The 18,138-nt window shown below is 38.4% G+C and overlaps 1 protein-coding gene across 4 annotated transcripts in view; it reads left to right on the top strand.

Moving 5' to 3' along the window:
- The window catches only part of MAP3K5 (mitogen-activated protein kinase kinase kinase 5), a 220,373-nt gene that overhangs the window by 133,444 nt on the left and 68,791 nt on the right, over positions 1–18,138 (top strand). For all 4 annotated transcript variants that reach the window (XM_082474443.1, XM_082474442.1, XM_082474444.1 and 1 more), the window contains exons 11-12: positions 10,239–10,346; positions 16,043–16,092. In XM_082474443.1, the coding sequence (XP_082330569.1) occupies positions 10,239–10,346; positions 16,043–16,092 (158 nt within the window). The remainder of the gene's footprint in view (positions 1–10,238; positions 10,347–16,042; positions 16,093–18,138) is intronic.

An 18,138-nucleotide genomic window follows, 5' to 3' on the forward strand; every position in this document is an offset into this window, starting at 1 on the left:
AGGGAGTAATTGGTCTTGATACTGCTATAAATTGCTGTAAAATCTGATATAATCTCTTCTTGGGAAAGCACATTTTACAACTTATCAAAGGAAACCACCAAAATATATAAAACAACTGTTTGCAGGCATTAAACAGCAATCATGTGAGGGCTGCCATCCTTGAGAGGGGAGGTACTAGAGCTGAGTCCCACCTTCACCTGCTCTTTTTTCACTAAGATGATTTTTCTGGCTGCAGCCCAAGGAAGTGGCTTCTCCCTAGGCAGCACCAGCAGGGATCAGTGTTCAGGATCCTAAGACAGCTGGAATATGAGGGACAGGGTGTTGGAGAAGGGGGAGCCTTGAAGAGTGAGCCCCAGGATTGTGCCTGTGTATTTCCCTTGAGCCCTAGGGCACCTCCTCGATGGTGTGAACGAGGAGTAAGCACGCCCTGAATAAACACAAATTCCAGTCCCAATATTTGATTAAAATTGGGTTTTGGATGAAACCTACATGGCTTAAATAAACTTTATCAAGGTAAGTTCCCTTGCTGATTAGGAGATCAGGACCAGAAGTGGCAGAGAGCATCTTTTGGAAGGCTGACAAGTCTGCAGAGATTCCAGAGCATAAATAATGCAGGGATAAGATGTTAGACTTTGAGCCCAGACTGTGGTCCACAAAGCATCTAGTTGAGAGTATAGAGCCCATGCTTTACAAGTAAAGGCAAAACTAAAACAAAGCTGGAATAAAAGTATGCCTTGATAGGATCAAGATCATACACTGATAATTTAACTGTTATGTAGATGAAGAAAAAACCAAAAAGAAAAAACTTTGGAAAGATATTATCCTGAGCCTCTGCAAAGTGTCATTCAGATGTATTAAAGATTACTAGACATTCTAAGGAGCAGGAAGAAGTGACATAATAAGAGCTAAAACCAGCCAATAGAGGTATTCCCCAAGGTGATTCTCATGTTGTAGTTCCCAGGTAAGGACGTCACATAAGTATAATACGATTTTAAGGAAAATAAAGGAAAAGATGGACAAAATGGATGGAAAGGTGGAGTATTTCAGCTGAAAAATAAAGTTTATAAAACATCAAATGAAAAATAAGGAGAATTCACATAAAAATCCAGATCTTTAACTACTCTTGAAAAATTAAAGGGATGGGGAATTTGTAACTGCATTCTCCAAAAGCAGCAATCTCCTGAGCCAACTGGATGCTACCATTTAAGAGGCCAATTATAGTCCCATTCATCCTGCTTCACTCACTCACCTTTTCCACTCACTCCCTGAAATCACTGGAATTTGCTGCCCATGCTCTACTGCATAGAGAAAGGCAAGCTTCTAGTGCCTGTGGTTCTGCGTCAGTCACTATAACTCTTCGTGTCCCTAGAGTAGCAGCTTCTGTAGCTCACACTTGTGAAGGCTGCGATAGGTCTTGATTGGGGTGATTACCTTATCCTTCTTTGGAAGTGGGTTTGACCAGGTTACTTATATTAGAAAATATTTAGGGGAGATTGGGTCAAGATGGCAGAGTTGAAGGATGTGCGAGCACTCCCTCTTGCCAAAGCAGCAGAATCACAATTAACTGCTGAACAATCATCAACAGGAAGACACTGGAACTCACCAAGAAAGATACCCCACATCCAAAGACAAAGGAGAAGCCACAATGAGACGGTAAGAGTGGCGCAATCACAATAAAATCAAATCCCATAACTGCTGGGTAGGTGACTCAAAAACGGAGAACAATTATACCACAGAAGCCCACCCACTGGAGTGAGGGTTCTGAGCCCCACGTCAGGCTTCCCAACCTGGAGGTCCAGCAGCAGGAGGAGGAGTTCCCAGATTCCTTTGAAGAACCAGTTAATGTAGGGATATGAGTGTATGTATCATATTGAGAACTCCATAATGGACCACGTAACAAATAATGATACTGGTGTGAATATTATTCAGAAGTAATCTATTTTGAAGCTAAGTGTTAATTTAAGGGTTCAAAGGGTGATCCAATGTCAGTTTGAAATAACTATTTCTTGGCCTATATGGACAAATATTATTGTTGGAACTAGTCTGGTAATGAAAGCATATGAGACAGACTTCAGACTTTGAAGGCTAGCGGGATTTGATTGCAGGACTTCGACAGGACTTGGGGAAACAGAGACTCCACTCTTGGAGGGCACACAAAGTAGTGTGCGCATCAGGACCCAGGGGGAAGGAGCAGTGACCCCATAGGAGACTGAACCAGACCTACCTGCTAGTGTTGGAGGGTCTCCTGCAGAGGCAGGGGGTGGCTCTGTCTCACCATGAGGACAAGAACACTGGCAGCAGAAGTTCCGGGAAGTACTCCTTGGCAGGAGCCCTCCTCAAGGCTGCCATTAGCCCCACCAAAGAGCCTGTAGCCTCCAGTGCTGGGTTCCTCAGGCCAAACAATCAACAGGGAGGGAACTCAGCCCCACCCATCAGCAGACAAGCAGATTAAAGGTTTACAGAGCTTTGCCCACCAGAGCAACACCCAGCTCTACCCACCACCAGTCCCTCCCATCAGGAAGCTTGCACAAGCCCCTTAGATAGCCTCATCCACCAGAGGGCACAGCAGAAGCAAGAAGAACTAGAGTCCTGCAGCCTGTAGAACGAAAATCACATTCACAGAAAGATAGCCAATGAAAGGGCAGAAGACTATGTACCAGAGGAAGGAACAAGATAAAACCCCAGGAAAACAATTAAATGAAGTGGAGATAGGCAACCTTCCAGAAAAAGAATTCAGAATAATGATAGTGAAGATGATCCAGGACCTCGGAAAAAGAATGTAGGCAAAGGTCAAGCAGATGTAAGAAATGTTTAACAAAGACCTAGAAGAATTAAAGAACAAACACCTAGAAGAATTAAAGAGCAAACAGAGATGAAGAGTACAATAACTGACATGAAAAAGACACTAGAAGGAATCAGTAGCAGAATAACTGAGGCAGAAGAACGGATAAGTGACCTGGAAGACAGAATGGTAGAATTCACAGCTGCAGAACAGAATAAAGAAAAAAGAGTGAAAAGAAATGAAGACAGCCTGAGACCTCTGGGACACCATTAAACACACCAACATTCACGTTATAGGGGTCCCAGAAGGAGAAGAGAGAGAGAAAGGACACGAGAAAATATTTGAACAGCTTATAGTCGAAAACTTCCCTAACATGGGAAAGGAAATAGCCACCCAAGTCCAGGAGGTGCAGAGAGTCCCAGGCAGGATAAACCCAAGGAGAAACACACCAAGACACATAGTAATCAAACTGACAAACTTTAAAGATAAAGAAAAATTATTAAAAGCAACAAGGGAAAAATGACAAATAATATACAAGGGAACTCCCATAAGGTTAATAGCTGATTTCTCAGCAGAAACTCTACAAGCCGCAAGGGAGTGGCACAATATATTTAAAGTGATGAAAGGGAAGAACCTACAACCAAAATTACTCTACCTGGCAAGGCTGTCATTCAAATTCGATGGAGAAATCCAAAGCTTTACAGACAAGCAAAAGCTAAGAGAATTCAGCACCACCAAACCAGCTCTACAACAAATGCTAAAGAAACTTCTCTAAGTGGGAAACACAAGAGAAGAAAAGGACCTACAAAAACAAACCCAAAACGATTAAGAAAATGGTAACAGCAACATACATATGCATAATTACCTTAAATGTGAACAGGTTAAGTACTCCAACCAAAAGACACAGGCTTGCTGAATGGATGCAAAAACAAGACTCATATATATGCTGTCTACAAGAGACCCACTTCAGACCTAGGGACACATTCAGACTGAAAGTGAGGGGATGGAAAAAGATATTCCATGGAAATGGAAATCAAAAGAAAGCTGGAGTAGCAATACTCATATCAGATAAAATAGACTTTAAAATAGACAATGTTGCAAGAGACAAGGAAGGACACTACATAATGATCAAGGGATCAATCCAAGAAGAAGATACAACAATTATAAATATATATGCACCCAACATAGGAGCACTTCAATACATAAGGCAAATGCTAACACCTATAAAAGAGGAAATTGACAGTAACACAGTGGTAGTGGGGGACTTTAACACCTCACTTACACCAATGGACAGATCATCCAGACAGAAAATTAATAAGGAAACACAAGCTTAAAATGACACAGTAGACCAGATAGATTTAATTGATATTTATGGGACATTCCATCCGAAAATAGCAGATTACACTTTCTTCTCAAGTGCACAGGGAACATTCTCTAGGATAGATCACACCTTGGGTCACAAATCAAGCCTTGGTAGATTTAAGAAAATGGAAATCATATCAAGCATCTTTCCCGACCAAAACGCTATGAGATTAGAAATGAATAACAGGGAAAAAAACATAAAAAACACAAACACATGGAGGCTAAATAATACGTTACTAAATAACCAAGAGATCCCTGAAAAAATCAAGGAGGAAATCAAAAAATACCTAGAGACAAATGACAATGAAAACACGACGATCCAAAACCTATGAGATGCAGCAAAAGCAGTTCTAAGAGGAAACTTTATAGCTATACAAGCCTACCTCAAGAAACAAGAAAAATCTCAAATAAACAATCTAACCTTACACCTAAAGGAACTAGAGAAAGAAGAACAAACAAAACCCAAAGTTAGTAGGTGGAAAGAAATCATAAAGATCAGAGCAGAAATAAATGAAATAGAAACAAAAAAAAAATACCAAAGATCAATAAAACTGAAAGCTGGCTCACTGAGAAGCAAAATTGATAAACCTTTAGCCAGACTCATCAAGAAAAAGAGGGAGAGGACTCAAATCAATAAAACTAGAAATGAAAAAGGAGAAGTTACAACAGACACCACAGAAATACAAAGCATCCTAAGAGATTACTACAAGCAATTCTATTCCAGTAAAATGGACAACCTGGAAGAAACGGACAAATTCTTAGAAAGGTATAACCTTCCAAGACTGAACCAGGAAGAAATAGAAAATATGAACAGACCAATCACAAGTATTGAAATTGAAACTGTGATCAAAAATCTTCCAACAAACAAAAGTCCAGAACCAGATGGCTTCACAGGTGAATTCTATCAAACATTTAGAGAAGAATTAACACCCATCCTTCTCAAACTCTTCCAAAAAATTGCAGAGGAAGGAAGACTCCCAAACTCATTCTACGAGGCCACCATCATCCTGATACCAAAACCAGACAAGGATGCTACAAGAAAAGAAGATTACAGACGGATATTGCTGAGTAATATAGATGCAAAAATCCTCAACAAAATACTAGCAAACAGAATCTAACAACACATTAAAAGTATCATTTACCATGATCAAGTGGGATTTAACCCAGGGATGCAAGAATTCTTCAATATATGCAAATCAGTCAGTGTGATACAGCATATTAAGAAACTGAAGAATAAAAACCATATGATCATCTCAATAGATGCAGAAAAAGCTTTTGACAAAATTCAACACCCATTTTTTTTTTAAAATAAATTTATTTATTTATTTATTTATGGCTGCGTTGGATCTTCGCTGCTGTGCGCGGGCTTTCTCTAGTTGCAGCGAGCGGGGGCTACTCTTCATTGCGGTGCTCAAGCTTCTCATTGCAGTGGCTTCTCTTGTTGCGGAGCACATGCTCTAGGCGCGCGGGCTTCAGTAGTTGTGGCTCACAGGCTCTAGGGCGCAGGCTCAGTAGTTATGGCACACAGGCTTAGTTGCTCCGTGGCATGTGGGATCTTCCCAGACCAGGGCTCGAACCTGTGTCCCCCTGCATTGGCAGGCAGATTCTTAACCACTGCGCCACCAAGGAAGTCCGAACACCCATTTTTGATAAAAACTATCCAGAAAGTGGGCATAGAGGGAACCTACCTCAACATCGTAAAAGCCACATATGAGAAATCCACAGCAAACATCATTCTCAATGGTGAAAAACTGAACGCATTTCTTCTAAGATCAGGAACAAGGCAAGGATGTCCACTCTCACCACTATTATTCAACATAGTTTTGGAAGTCCTAGCCACAGCAATCAGAGAAGAAAAAGAAATAAAAGGAATACAGATTGGAAAAGAAAAAGTAAAACTATCACTCTTCGCAGATGACATGATAGTCTACATAGAGAATCCTAAAGATGCCACCAGAAAACTACTGGAGCTAATCAATGAATTTGGTAAAGTTGCAGGATACGAAATTAATGCACAGAAATCTCTTGCATTCCTATACACTGATGATGAAAAATTTGAAAGAGAAATTAAGGAAACACTCCCATGTACCATTGCAACAAAAAAGATAAAATACCTAGGAAGAAACCTACCTAGGGAGACAAAAGACCTGTACTCAGAAAACTATAAGACACTGATGAAAGAAATCAAAGATGACACAAACAGATGGAGAGATATACCATGTTCTTGGATTGGAAGAATCAATATTGTGAAAATGACTATACTACCCAAAGCAATCTACAGATTCAATGCAATCCCTATCAAATTACCAATGGCATTTTTTACAGAACTAGAACAAAAAAATCTTAAAATTTGTATGGAGACACAAAAGACCCCGAATAGCTAAAGCAGTCTTGAGGGAAAATAATGGAGCCAGAGGAATCAGACTCCCTGACTTCAGACTATACTACAAAGCTACAGTAATCAAGACAATATGGTACTGGCACAAAAACAAATATAAATCAATGGAACAGGATAGAAAGCCCAGAGATAAACCCATTCACCTATGGTCAACTAATCTATGACAAAGGAGGCAAGGATATACAATGGAGAAAACAGAGTGTCTTCAATAAGTGGTGCTGGGAAAACTGGACAGCTACATGTAAAAGAATGAAATTAGAACACTCCCTAACACCATACACAAAAATAAACTCAAAATGGATTAAAGACCTAAATGTAAGACCGGACACTATAAAACTCTTAGAGGAAAACATAGGAAGTACACTCTTTGACATAAATCACAGCAAGATCTTTTTTGACCCACCTGCTAGAGAAATGAAAATAAAAACAAAAATAAACAAATGGGACCTAATGAAACTTCAAAGCTTTTGCACAGCAAAGGATACTATAAACAAGATGAAAAGGCAACCCTCTGAATGGGAGAAATATTTGCAAATGAATCAATGGACAAAGGATTAATCTCCAAAATATATAAACAGCTCATGCAGCTCAATATTAAAAAACAAACAACCCAATTAAAAAATGGGCAGAAGACCTAAATAGACATCTCTCCAAAGAAGACATACAGATGGCCAAGATGCACATGAAAAGCTGCTCAGCATCACTAATTATTAGAGAAATGCAAATCAAAACTACAATGAGTTATCACCTCACACCAGTTAGATTGTGCATCATCAGAAAATCTACAAGCAACAAATGCTGGAGAGGGTGTGGAAAAAAGGGAACCCTCTTGCACTGTTGGTGAGAATGTGAATTGATACAGCCACCATGGAAAACAGTATGGAGGTTCCTTAAAAAACTATAAATTGAATTACCATATGACCCAGCAATCCCACTACTGGGCATATATCCAGAGAAAACCATAATTCAAAAAGACACATGCACCCCAATGTTCATTGCAGCACTAGTTACAATAGCCAGGTCATGGAAGCAACCTAAATGCCCATCGACAGACGAATGGATAAAGAAGATGTTGTACCTATATAGAATGGAATATTACTCAGCCATAAAAAGGAACGAAATTGGGTCATTTGTGGAGACGTGAATAAATCTAGAGACTGTCATACGGAGTGAAGTCAGAAAGAGAAAAACAAATATTGTACATTATCGCATATATGTGGAAGCTAGAAAAATGGTACAGATGACCCGGTTTGCAGGGCAGAAATAGAGACACAGATGTAGAGAACAAACGTATGGACACCAAGGGGGGAAAGCAGGGTTGGGGAGGCGGCGGTGGTGGTGTGATGGATTGGGAGATTGGGATTGACATGTATACACTAATATGTATAAAAAGGATAAGAACCTGCTGTATAAAAATAAAATACAAAAAAAAAGAAAATATTTAATTTAATTGTCTCCATTTATCTCACTACCATATCCATTCTCATGCTTCCAAGAAATAAGTGTGACCCTGGGCAAAAGAAAAGAGACAGAAGTTTCTCTGGGAAATGAAAGGTCCCATCGTTTATTATTATTTGAGTTCAGGTTGATTTATTCTTTTTCCTGACCTCTCTTCTGTGTATATTTTCTTTCCTTCCTACATTGGAGACCATCAACCCATCACTTAATGTCAGGCAAGAAGAAGAGGAGGTGGTGCTTTCACAGGCACTATAGGAGCTTAGATATGTACCTCTACTTAATATTTGCTCTTTAGAGTTTACAGGCCTTGCTGTCTTCCTTCACATTTCAGAAGTTAGCTGTTAATTGTAATGTTAACCAATATAAAAGACTAGAAACTAAAAGCAAGAATGTGTATACTCTCTAGGAAGCTGTATCTTGCTGGTTTTGTCAAATTGCCTCCTTTTTTCTTGTCTTTTCTCAGGCTTTCTGTGACATCCACAATACGTGCTACAAGTTCTTCACATTTTGTCGTTTCAAGGCCAGTTCAAAGGGCTCAGCGAGCATTAGAGAATAATTATTGCAACCAGTTTTTATTCCTTATCTCAAGATAAGAAACACATAGTTCATATTTTATCTATTAGAAATATTTGAGACAATACCACCATCATTTAAGAATACAGGAGATAATCTGTGCTGTGCTTTTCTAATGTTAGATAGCAGGCCACGTCATTAGGGAACAAGGGATGTTCTCATTGTCAGTGGAGTGACTTGGGTGCGATTTTGGGAAACCCACCTTGTATTCCCTATTATTCGTTTTAATTTCACAAACACTGGGATACTCAGATTTGAGAGCACCATTTCTGCCAAATTCAGATTGAATATTAATGATTTTCATTATTATTAATTGGTGCCACTTAGCTGTCTGTTGATGGGAATTTGGACCTTGATTCACACAGTATGTTTCTGAATCAGACTATGTTCCCCAGTGGGCTCTTACTGTGTGTTGATTTTGATACATGCCTTCTTATTTTCATAGCTAGAGCCTGACCAAGAATTCTTTATGCCCTTAAAGTTTTTTATGCTCGAGTAAAGAAAATTTTGTCTTTCTAATCCCCTTTCTCTAGTTCTCTGTACCTTAACTTAAAGAAAAAGAAGTATTCCAGTTTCTCTGAGTGTTAAGTATTTTCTTTTCTTTCCAAGTATTTCTACTTAAGACTGCACAGAAATTTTGAGCTAGATAGTTGCCTTTAAGTGTCTGTACAAATAGGTAATATCTGTAGCACCTTTGAAATCAGGGCACGTGTGGCATTTTAATGTTATTTGCTCCTAATATGAGATATTAGCAATAATATAATACATCATCCAGTCCTTTGATGGAGATTCTCATCTCACTTGTCATATATCCCTCATATATCTCCAGAACAGGAGCAAGTTTTATTTTTCTCTTTCTCTCACAAAGTTAAATAAATCATTATTAAAGATACCGGTCTTATCTTGAAGGCAGTGCAGAAACATTTTATTATTTCATACAACTACGTTCATTTCTTTGGTTTATATATAAAACTCTTTCAATAATAATCAAAATCATTTCTCAATCAGTTTATAAGGGTATGAAAACCATACTACTACATCTTTATGATAAGGTGTGGCCGCAGAAGATCAAAAATAAGTATGTGACACTCTATATATGGAATCTTTTCTGTGCACAGAATTATTTGTTTTACCACATTTCTGCCTTTCTTTGACACATTTATATTTCTAGAAATAGATTATGGGAAAAGAATATGAAAAAGAATAGATATGTATCTGTGTAACGGAATCACTTTGCTGTACACCTGAAACATTGTAAATCAATTATAAAAAAATAAAAAAAATTTAAAAACTAAAATAAAAGATTCTGTATTGATTGTAAGATAAAACAAAAGTTTTTGAATATATATATATATATATATATATATATATCTATCTCATTAGTAGATTCCCTGGGGATAGCAAACCAACATATGGATTTCAAAAATTTATTTCTAATTTCTTTAGCAATGAAAGGTGATGCATTATTGGAATTTATAATAATTGTTTAATACCATAAAATGCTCAAAGGACTCATAGGGGTAGCAACAATCAGGAGTTAAAATGGTTTTACTCCAGCGTTGGACTCAGCCTCATCCGTTAATCTCCTGTGTCAGTGCAGTGTTGTTATAACAGCTCTAAATGGCTTAAATCTTAAGTCACTAATATTAGCCTTATATTTTCAAGGTATTAATATTAGAACCAACCAAAATCTATCAACCTTCGTATTTGTCTCTCAACAATGAAGTGGAGGAAAAGACAATATCTATCTGGCACGTACTTCCTGATGACAAGGTAAATTGTGCAATTATTAAGACAAGAGCATTCGTAGCAAAGGACTTTAGACCCTTCAGGCATTTATATATTCCAGCAAATATCTGCATTAGTTAAGAAGAAATAGCTTCCTGTGTATTTATCTTGGCATAAATACATTCTGTAATATAGAAACTGTTAAATTTTGGTTATGGATTTCACTCATTTAATAAAATATAATTCAACTGTTTGGATTTTTATTATAGATGGCATAGCCCTCCAAAGGGCACCCAAAATGGGATTGTTTCTGTTTTGCAAATTCATGCTATAAATTAAATTATGTGCCAAAGACCTGATACTTAAAATATATGATTTGAAAGATGCATATCTTAATTCTAGGAAGCCTGTCAGAATAACGCTATTTCTAGTCTTACACTGGTATGATTAGAGTTTTATAATTGCATCTCGCCAGTTGGTTATAAGAGTAGCTGCTACATTTCAGGTTAGCCACTGACTTATGCGCTGGGTATAACATGAGGTGGGCTGCGCTGCCACTGGTTTTCAAAAGAATCTTAAATGCTCTCATTTCCACTCATAACCATCATTTGGATAATCCTTACGTTTCTATATTTCATCAGTTTTAATGCATGTACAAATCATCCTACTATTTTTAAAAAATAGAAACTTTTCAAGAGCTGATTCCAGTCCATAGGATAAACCACAGAAATGAGGAGTTTTGCGGCAAAGTAGTTTTGTGGGGTTTTTTGTAATTACTTTGTAAAATACCCTTGTCATTTTCCTTAAACATCATCCGTGCACTCAACAAATCTTTATGGAGCACTTAGTCTGTGACAGGCACTACCAGGCTCTGTGTTAAGCACGAGGGAAACAGTGTATACAAAATAGGCCAGATTCCTGCCCAGGAGTTTACCTTCTACTCAGGGAGCCAGAAGATAAACAAATAAATAAAAGATATAGGCATATTAAATGGTGAAGAGCGGGAAATAAAGCAGAAAAGGGAATGAGGAAGTCTATTTGAGGGTATGGGGTTGCAGTCTTTTAAAATGTCAATGTCAGTTTTTTGAAATGTCTTTTGAGTCAACAGACCTGGGCTCAAATCCCTTGGGCAACATGGCATCTCCAAGCTGTGGTGTTCTCCTCTGTGGAATGGAATAATAATAATAATATCCACCTCAAAAGTTGTGAAAATTAATCAAAATAATGTAGGTAGAGTATATTGCACAGAGCCTGGCATATAATAAATGCTGAGTGTATTTTAACAACAGTAACAACAACAGTAATAAAATGGCGGCAGTACGCAAACCCTAACATTGAAAGCCCAGAGTTTAACCCTGCTCTTCTCCTTAGATGACATGGCAGCAATCATTTGGGAGGTTGTTCGTGTTATATTAGGGAACTGTGATACTGCAATTTATAGTAAGAAATATATATTTGATCTTAGTCCCTGTTTCTGCCACAGAGTTCCTAAAACCCTTGAATTTTCCTGGGTGCTGAGAGCCACAGAGGTGTCTTTTGTTATGTTAATGAGGTGATGTTTGGAAAACACCTAAGGACGGGGTCTGGTTGCCAGGGGAACCAACCAGTTGATTAGAGGATTGGAACTTTCATCCCCACACCCCTGACCTCCAGGGAGGGGACAGAGGCTCTGGTAAATTAATTGAACCGAAGGAGGGCGTCCTTGGAACCTCCAGTCTCTACTCCACCTGGAGTCATGCCATCATGACGAAATTGATAATGACTAATATAACTATCTATATGCATCTCATTAACCTTGTTTTAAAGTACACAGTGTCTTATTTACATTATTTTAAATTATATGCATACATGTTCTCATAAGCAGAAGTAGAGTAGCCATCCACTTGAAACTACAAAACCAAGAGAGGTTAGAGATATGAACGTTATTAGCTGGGAGAGATTTTCAGAAGCTTGATTGGGAAGAGCAAGGTTATCCAAGGACACTTGGAAACAGAATGGGGCTAAAGGAATTAGCGATTAGCCAGGCCCTGAGAGTGAGTGGAGAGCCAGAAGTTATTTGGAAGGCACAAAAAGAAGAGAAAGTAAGCCAGAAACTTTTGGAAAAAGAGTACTATTTCCAGTTGTCATTATTTTCTTTTTCTGGAGGTTCTATGTTCAATACAGTTAGCCTTGTTTTGATTCTCTTATGTTTTGTGACAATTGTAGAGACAATTTTTATATTATGCTAAGAAGTATATTAGGATATAAATTAGTACATTAAGAAGATTTATAGATTTAGGCTGTGAATTGTCCTGCTTCCATTTTTACCATCTTTTGATCAAGAAATATTACATTTGCATTGTCCCCACTGCCTATTACCTTTAGTGCTAAAAATAGTCCTTGTTCAAAAATGTAAGCTTTCTTAAATCAATCTGTTTCCATTTTAAATTCTTGTCAGTTTCTTTGCAAACCCTCCTTCTATCCATAGTGTGTTCATTACCACTGCCATTTTCTCTGTTTTTTAAAATAGAAGTGATATAACTGGAATGAGGACAAGCAATGAAGATAACTTTGTTATTATTTTATTAGTTTAAAGCAACTGTAATGGCTATAATTAAATAACAGATAAGCAACAGGTTTAATAGGTCTTACTGTTAAACAGGAAGTGGATTTTTTGGTCATAGAATGTTTAATTTTTTTCCTCTGAAAGTGGAACAACAGAGTGTTGCTTTTCATTTATCATATTTACTTCTTTACTCCCTCTCTCAGTATTTTCATTCTAAAATGTGGGATGAACAGTTATACGAGCTAGTATATACTTTATATTGCAATTTTCAAAACTTTAAGGTCATTATACCAAGTCCCAAGAGTTCAGGGAGTCTTCGAGAGTTACTCTATGGTCAGGGGCAAATTAATTGAAATTCCAGTCTTTTAACAGCTCTCCCTGGTTGCTGCTTAAAGTAACTTGGTGCTTGAAGAAAGTCTGCATGAATACATGAAAGAAAAACCTAGACTGAGGAAGAGAGAAGTTATTTGCAAGATATTTTAAATCATTGTTATTTAGAATTCCCCTCCTTTGAGGTTTGAAGCTAAGCACTCCTGGCCTATCTGGTGGCTTCTCAGGCCAAGGTCACAGGGTCCCAGAGGAGGACTTAGTGTTGACTCCTCTCCCTCACTCCAGCTCCAACCAGTGACCACTCAGAGAAGACCCAGGAAATTTCTTAGGGGAATATATTAATCCCAGATTCTAGATTTTGATGATATGATGCTCTCATCCATCAAGGAAGTTTTTAACTACAAAATTCCCAACTAAAAGTGGCTTAAGTAATAAGGAAACATTGTCCCATATTACAAGAACTTCTGAGGTGGATCATTCTGGGGGTAATTTCAGTGGCTTAACAGTGTCAGAATTCTGGTTGGCTTCTCTATGTGCTCTTATTTTTTCTCTTGTGGTCTTAAATAGCAACTCCAAGCATCACTTCATGTGGACAGCATCCAGAGAAGGTTAGGGCCTTTCCCCTGGACCAAAAGTTACATCACATGTCCATGCCTAAGGCAATCACCAGCAAGGGAAATGGGCTTACCATGGCCGATTTAGGGAATCAATTTCACTGTCCCTAAACCTTGCCACCTGAACCTGAACAAAACACAGGAATTCCTACCATCTTAGCTCAGTATTAACTCCTTGTCTTCATTCTTGCCCTAGCTGGGGCATAGGATTTGAGGCTAACCAGTTCCAAGAAAATGGTGCTTGTGCTGACTGGATTAGGTTGAATGTTGGTTTGGGGCTTGTTGGGGTTAATTATCACTCCAGTTCTGCCTCTGCTCTGCCCTTTTCCCCTGATTCCCACACGGACCCAGAAGACTTTTACCTTACCTGTTGGCTTTTATAGCTCACCAGCTCCTCTCTGTGGTGAGAGGCAAGGGAGGTGGGGAGAGAGGACTCCTCATCCCAGATCACTCCATCTCAGGCCCTGGGCTTTGCACCACTGAAATGGAACATTTCCTGGCAACACTCACAACCTACCAGGAACCTAAAATTCTGGAAATGCTCTACTTCTTTCCTACAAAACCAGCCCAGTCAATCTGGGAAATCTCTCCTCAGCTGTTCCCAGAACAGGGCTGATGGAGGATAGATTTTACCAGGGCTGTCTTGCAGGTGTTTGTCAGTTGCTGTGTTCCGTCGCAGGTTTATACACTGCCCTGCCGGCTCTGTACTCAACCCCATCTCCTGATCCTGGGGATGGCCTTAGAAAGCAGCTCAGTTGCAGGCTCTGAGGATAAGGCGGCATTGTGTGCAAGGAGTGTGCAGGTAATAGCTGCAGCTCTTGGGTCACATATTTTTAGAAGGTCACCTGAGGCCGACAGGATTTAGAAGCAACTTTCCAAATTACCAGCTGAAGCTGCAGGCTGCTGTTTTAATTTAAGTCCCTCTGTACTCCTGTTAAGAAAGCCGCATTCCATGAGTACCTTTCTGTGGTCTCTGCCCTCTCTGGGCCTCGTGCACAGCAACATTTGCTCTGTGTTAATTCAGGTCGCATCCCCATGACCTGACTGATGTGCATTGAAAGTAGTTTTTAATAAATCTACTTCGGGTTTGAGAGGATCTATTTTTAAGTTGCATGGTCCTAGCAAAGAACTAGGTGCTGTGGATATAAATTGTGGCTTTTTGAGTTGCTTTGGCCAAAAGGAGAGTTCTGGGCCATCTCAGAGCCATGGGCTTCATTACCCATTTCACTAGCCCAGCCAAGACCTCAGCCTCTGGCAGTATTTTAAGTGGGTGGATAAGAGCTTGTTTCCCTGGTTGTTTTACATTTACAGAATTGAACTGCAATCAGAATTGACTACAATACAGTATTTGAACTGCAATCAGAATTAACTACAAAACAGTACAATACAGAATTGACTACAATACATGTATCAACTCCTTTATTTCCAGAAAAATATTTATGTTATTAATTCTATTCAATATATTGTTGTCACAAATATTTTTATAGGGAATGCCATCTAGCTTGTCATTTATTTAATTTAGATACATATGAATTTAATACTAATTTTAACTCAGATTTAGTAGTAAGCTCAAGAAATAAATTCCCACCTTTTTTTTTCATCTTGGCCCTGTAAATCATCCATGTTTATCATATGATAATTAAATGTCTTATGTTTAAACTTTATTAGCATATTGACTTTTGCATAAATTACGTAACAACACATTGTAGCAATGATGGAGACCATATACATGTGTCTACACACATACTTACTTGCTGAACTATTTTCTGAAGAAATAGAACCACCATTTTAGTTAGAAAATGTAACTAAAGATAGTTCAGAAGTAATTATCTTTAAACCTTGAAGAGATTTTATTCAAATTAATGTTTTTCTTTCTCAGAAAAGAAATATCGCTCGCCTATAATAATTGAATTACCTTGATCACTGGGTTTTTTACTTGAAAATTTCAGGCTCTACAGTTATTATGTTAATCTGCTAAAAATCAAGTTTTAGAATTTAATGAGACTAATTCTCCTAGGTTCTCTTGGAAGCTGTTTTATTGAAGTACAGAAATTATTAAGTAGAGTAAATATCACCCTTGTGGCTTGAGAATGAACTGCAGTTTCCATCCGGATAGTTTGTCTGTGAAGAATTATGCACTAGGAAAAATAACTCTGTATATTTTTAAAAAGTAATAAAACAAAATTACTGTTATGTTATTTTCATTTGGATGACTCACCCTTTGTTGTTGTTGTTCTTCCCCTGTGTTCTAGAAAGGTATACATGAGTGGAATTTTAGTGCTTCTTCTGTCAGGGGAGTGAGGTAAGTTTCCTTGGTGCATTTCGTTTACTTAGAAGATGTTTTTCTAGAGTATGAATGTCTTGGATAGGACTTGTAGTCATGATTTAAAAAAGCAAAGAACTTCAAGAATCCTTCTGTTGATGAAAATGCTCAGCCTTCTTCAGACTCACTATCTCCATTACAAAAAGATTTGCAACAAAACCTTCACTGTTTGAACTGACTCTGCACTTGTCACCTACTTAAAATGTGGTGGCAGAGAGATAAATGTGAACTGTGGACCAGAGTCAAGGTGAGGATAAAAGTGAGCTGTGTGGGGTCCTCTCTAGCTGGGTTTATGTTAGAGGATGGTTTTTCCGGTCTTTTGGTATCCCAGGAACTAATCTCTCTTTAGATGTATTGAAAACATACATATCATCTGCCAGGTTGTGTCCTGTAGCTAATATTAATATGGTGAGATTATGGGAATTCATTTTTCTATGACTTTTCCTGAGGTCACCATTAATGAAGTGTTCTTGAGGTTACCGTGTCTCCCTTCAGTTCTGACATTGCCATCATAATGCCAATTCCTGGGGTGTAGAAATGAGATTTATTTCAGAATCAAGAGCCACTGGTTAATTGTTTACATACTTGTTCTACAGAAGTTTATGAGACACCACCTCTTGCAAATTTCAAACCAAATTAGTTGTGTTTACTACTGTGTGCCCCATATAAACAGAAATGAGAAAAATCAGATCTCTGCGTGCCAGTTATACAATACTCTGTTGCTTTTGGCATAATAGTAATTGGTTTTGTTGGAGCATATGAACCGGCAGAGTCGTCTGGGTCACTGATAATTGGAGTTTGCCTGGTAAAAACACCCGTTACCTCATGAATGATGTGAACAGAAACAGGCCAGACTGACTCATTATATATCTTTCCAATCCATGCCTTCTCAAATAAAGCATTACTCTCTTAATATTTAATTTTTAAGACCAGTCATTAGCAAGACATTACTTATTGCTGCCTTTTTAAGCCATCCATCTAGGAAAGTATGGTAAATATAAATTTCACTTTATCAGCATGGAATGATTATATGCAGCTACTGTTGGTTTATATGTTGAGAAACTTGAGTTCCAGTGTGTGACTTCAAAGAGAGCTAACTTTTCTTGACTTCCTCCTCTATAAATAGAAGACAAACTATAGAAGAAAATCCAGCTGTCAGCAGTTTGTCTTGCATCAGTTTAGGACTTGCTCAGCTCAGTCAATGGGCATTTATTGAGCACCAGCTATCTGTCAAATGTTGAGTCCTGTTCTGCTAAGGATACACAAAGGACTAAGACATGAACTCTGCTCTTGAAGCACTCACAGCCCAGCAGGGCAACACACATTTAACAACTAATGACAGTACAGTGTGAGATTAACAGACATATGTTCAAAGACCAGAGGGGCAAGAGGAAGTCTTTCTGTTTCAGGTAGAAGTAGTGAAGGGAGAGAGGGTAAGGTCTAAGGTGGGCCTTAAATGGTGAATAGAATTTCTTTAAAAGGTCAAAAATGATGTGCATTCCAAATGGAAGGAACAGCAGATGCAGAGGCATAAAATAGGGATTGGAGAACTATAGCCCACAGGCCAAATACGGCCCGCTGCCTGTTTTTGTAAATAAAGTTTTATTGGAACTCAGCCATGTTCATTCATTTATGTATTGCCTAAGGCTGCTCCAACAGCAAAACTGAGTAGCGTGGCCTACAAAGCTTGATATATTTACTCTCTGGCCTGTTACAGAATAGTTGCCAACCCTTGGCATAAAAGAGCATGGCCTGACTGGTAAACTCAAAATTGTTTCAATTTCTGTAAAGTAAACGACTTGCTGAGTCCAAATCAAGTGCTGTTTCATATTTCTTCACTCCTTTATAATCTCAACAATAATGAGGTGCTTTACCTGCCTCCACACATTGCCTTCCTAGCTTCGGAAGCATTTTATTGTTCGACACATCTTACGGAACCAGAATCACCAAGGTCAGTAAGCCAGTTGATATTTACGCTTTTCTTTCGAGCACACAGTTTAGTGCTACAGCAGGCAAGACCCCTTC

This window comes from Balaenoptera physalus, assembly GCF_965194825.1.
Source record: "Balaenoptera physalus genome assembly, chromosome: 9".
Classification (NCBI taxonomy): Eukaryota; Metazoa; Chordata; class Mammalia; order Artiodactyla; family Balaenopteridae; genus Balaenoptera; species Balaenoptera physalus.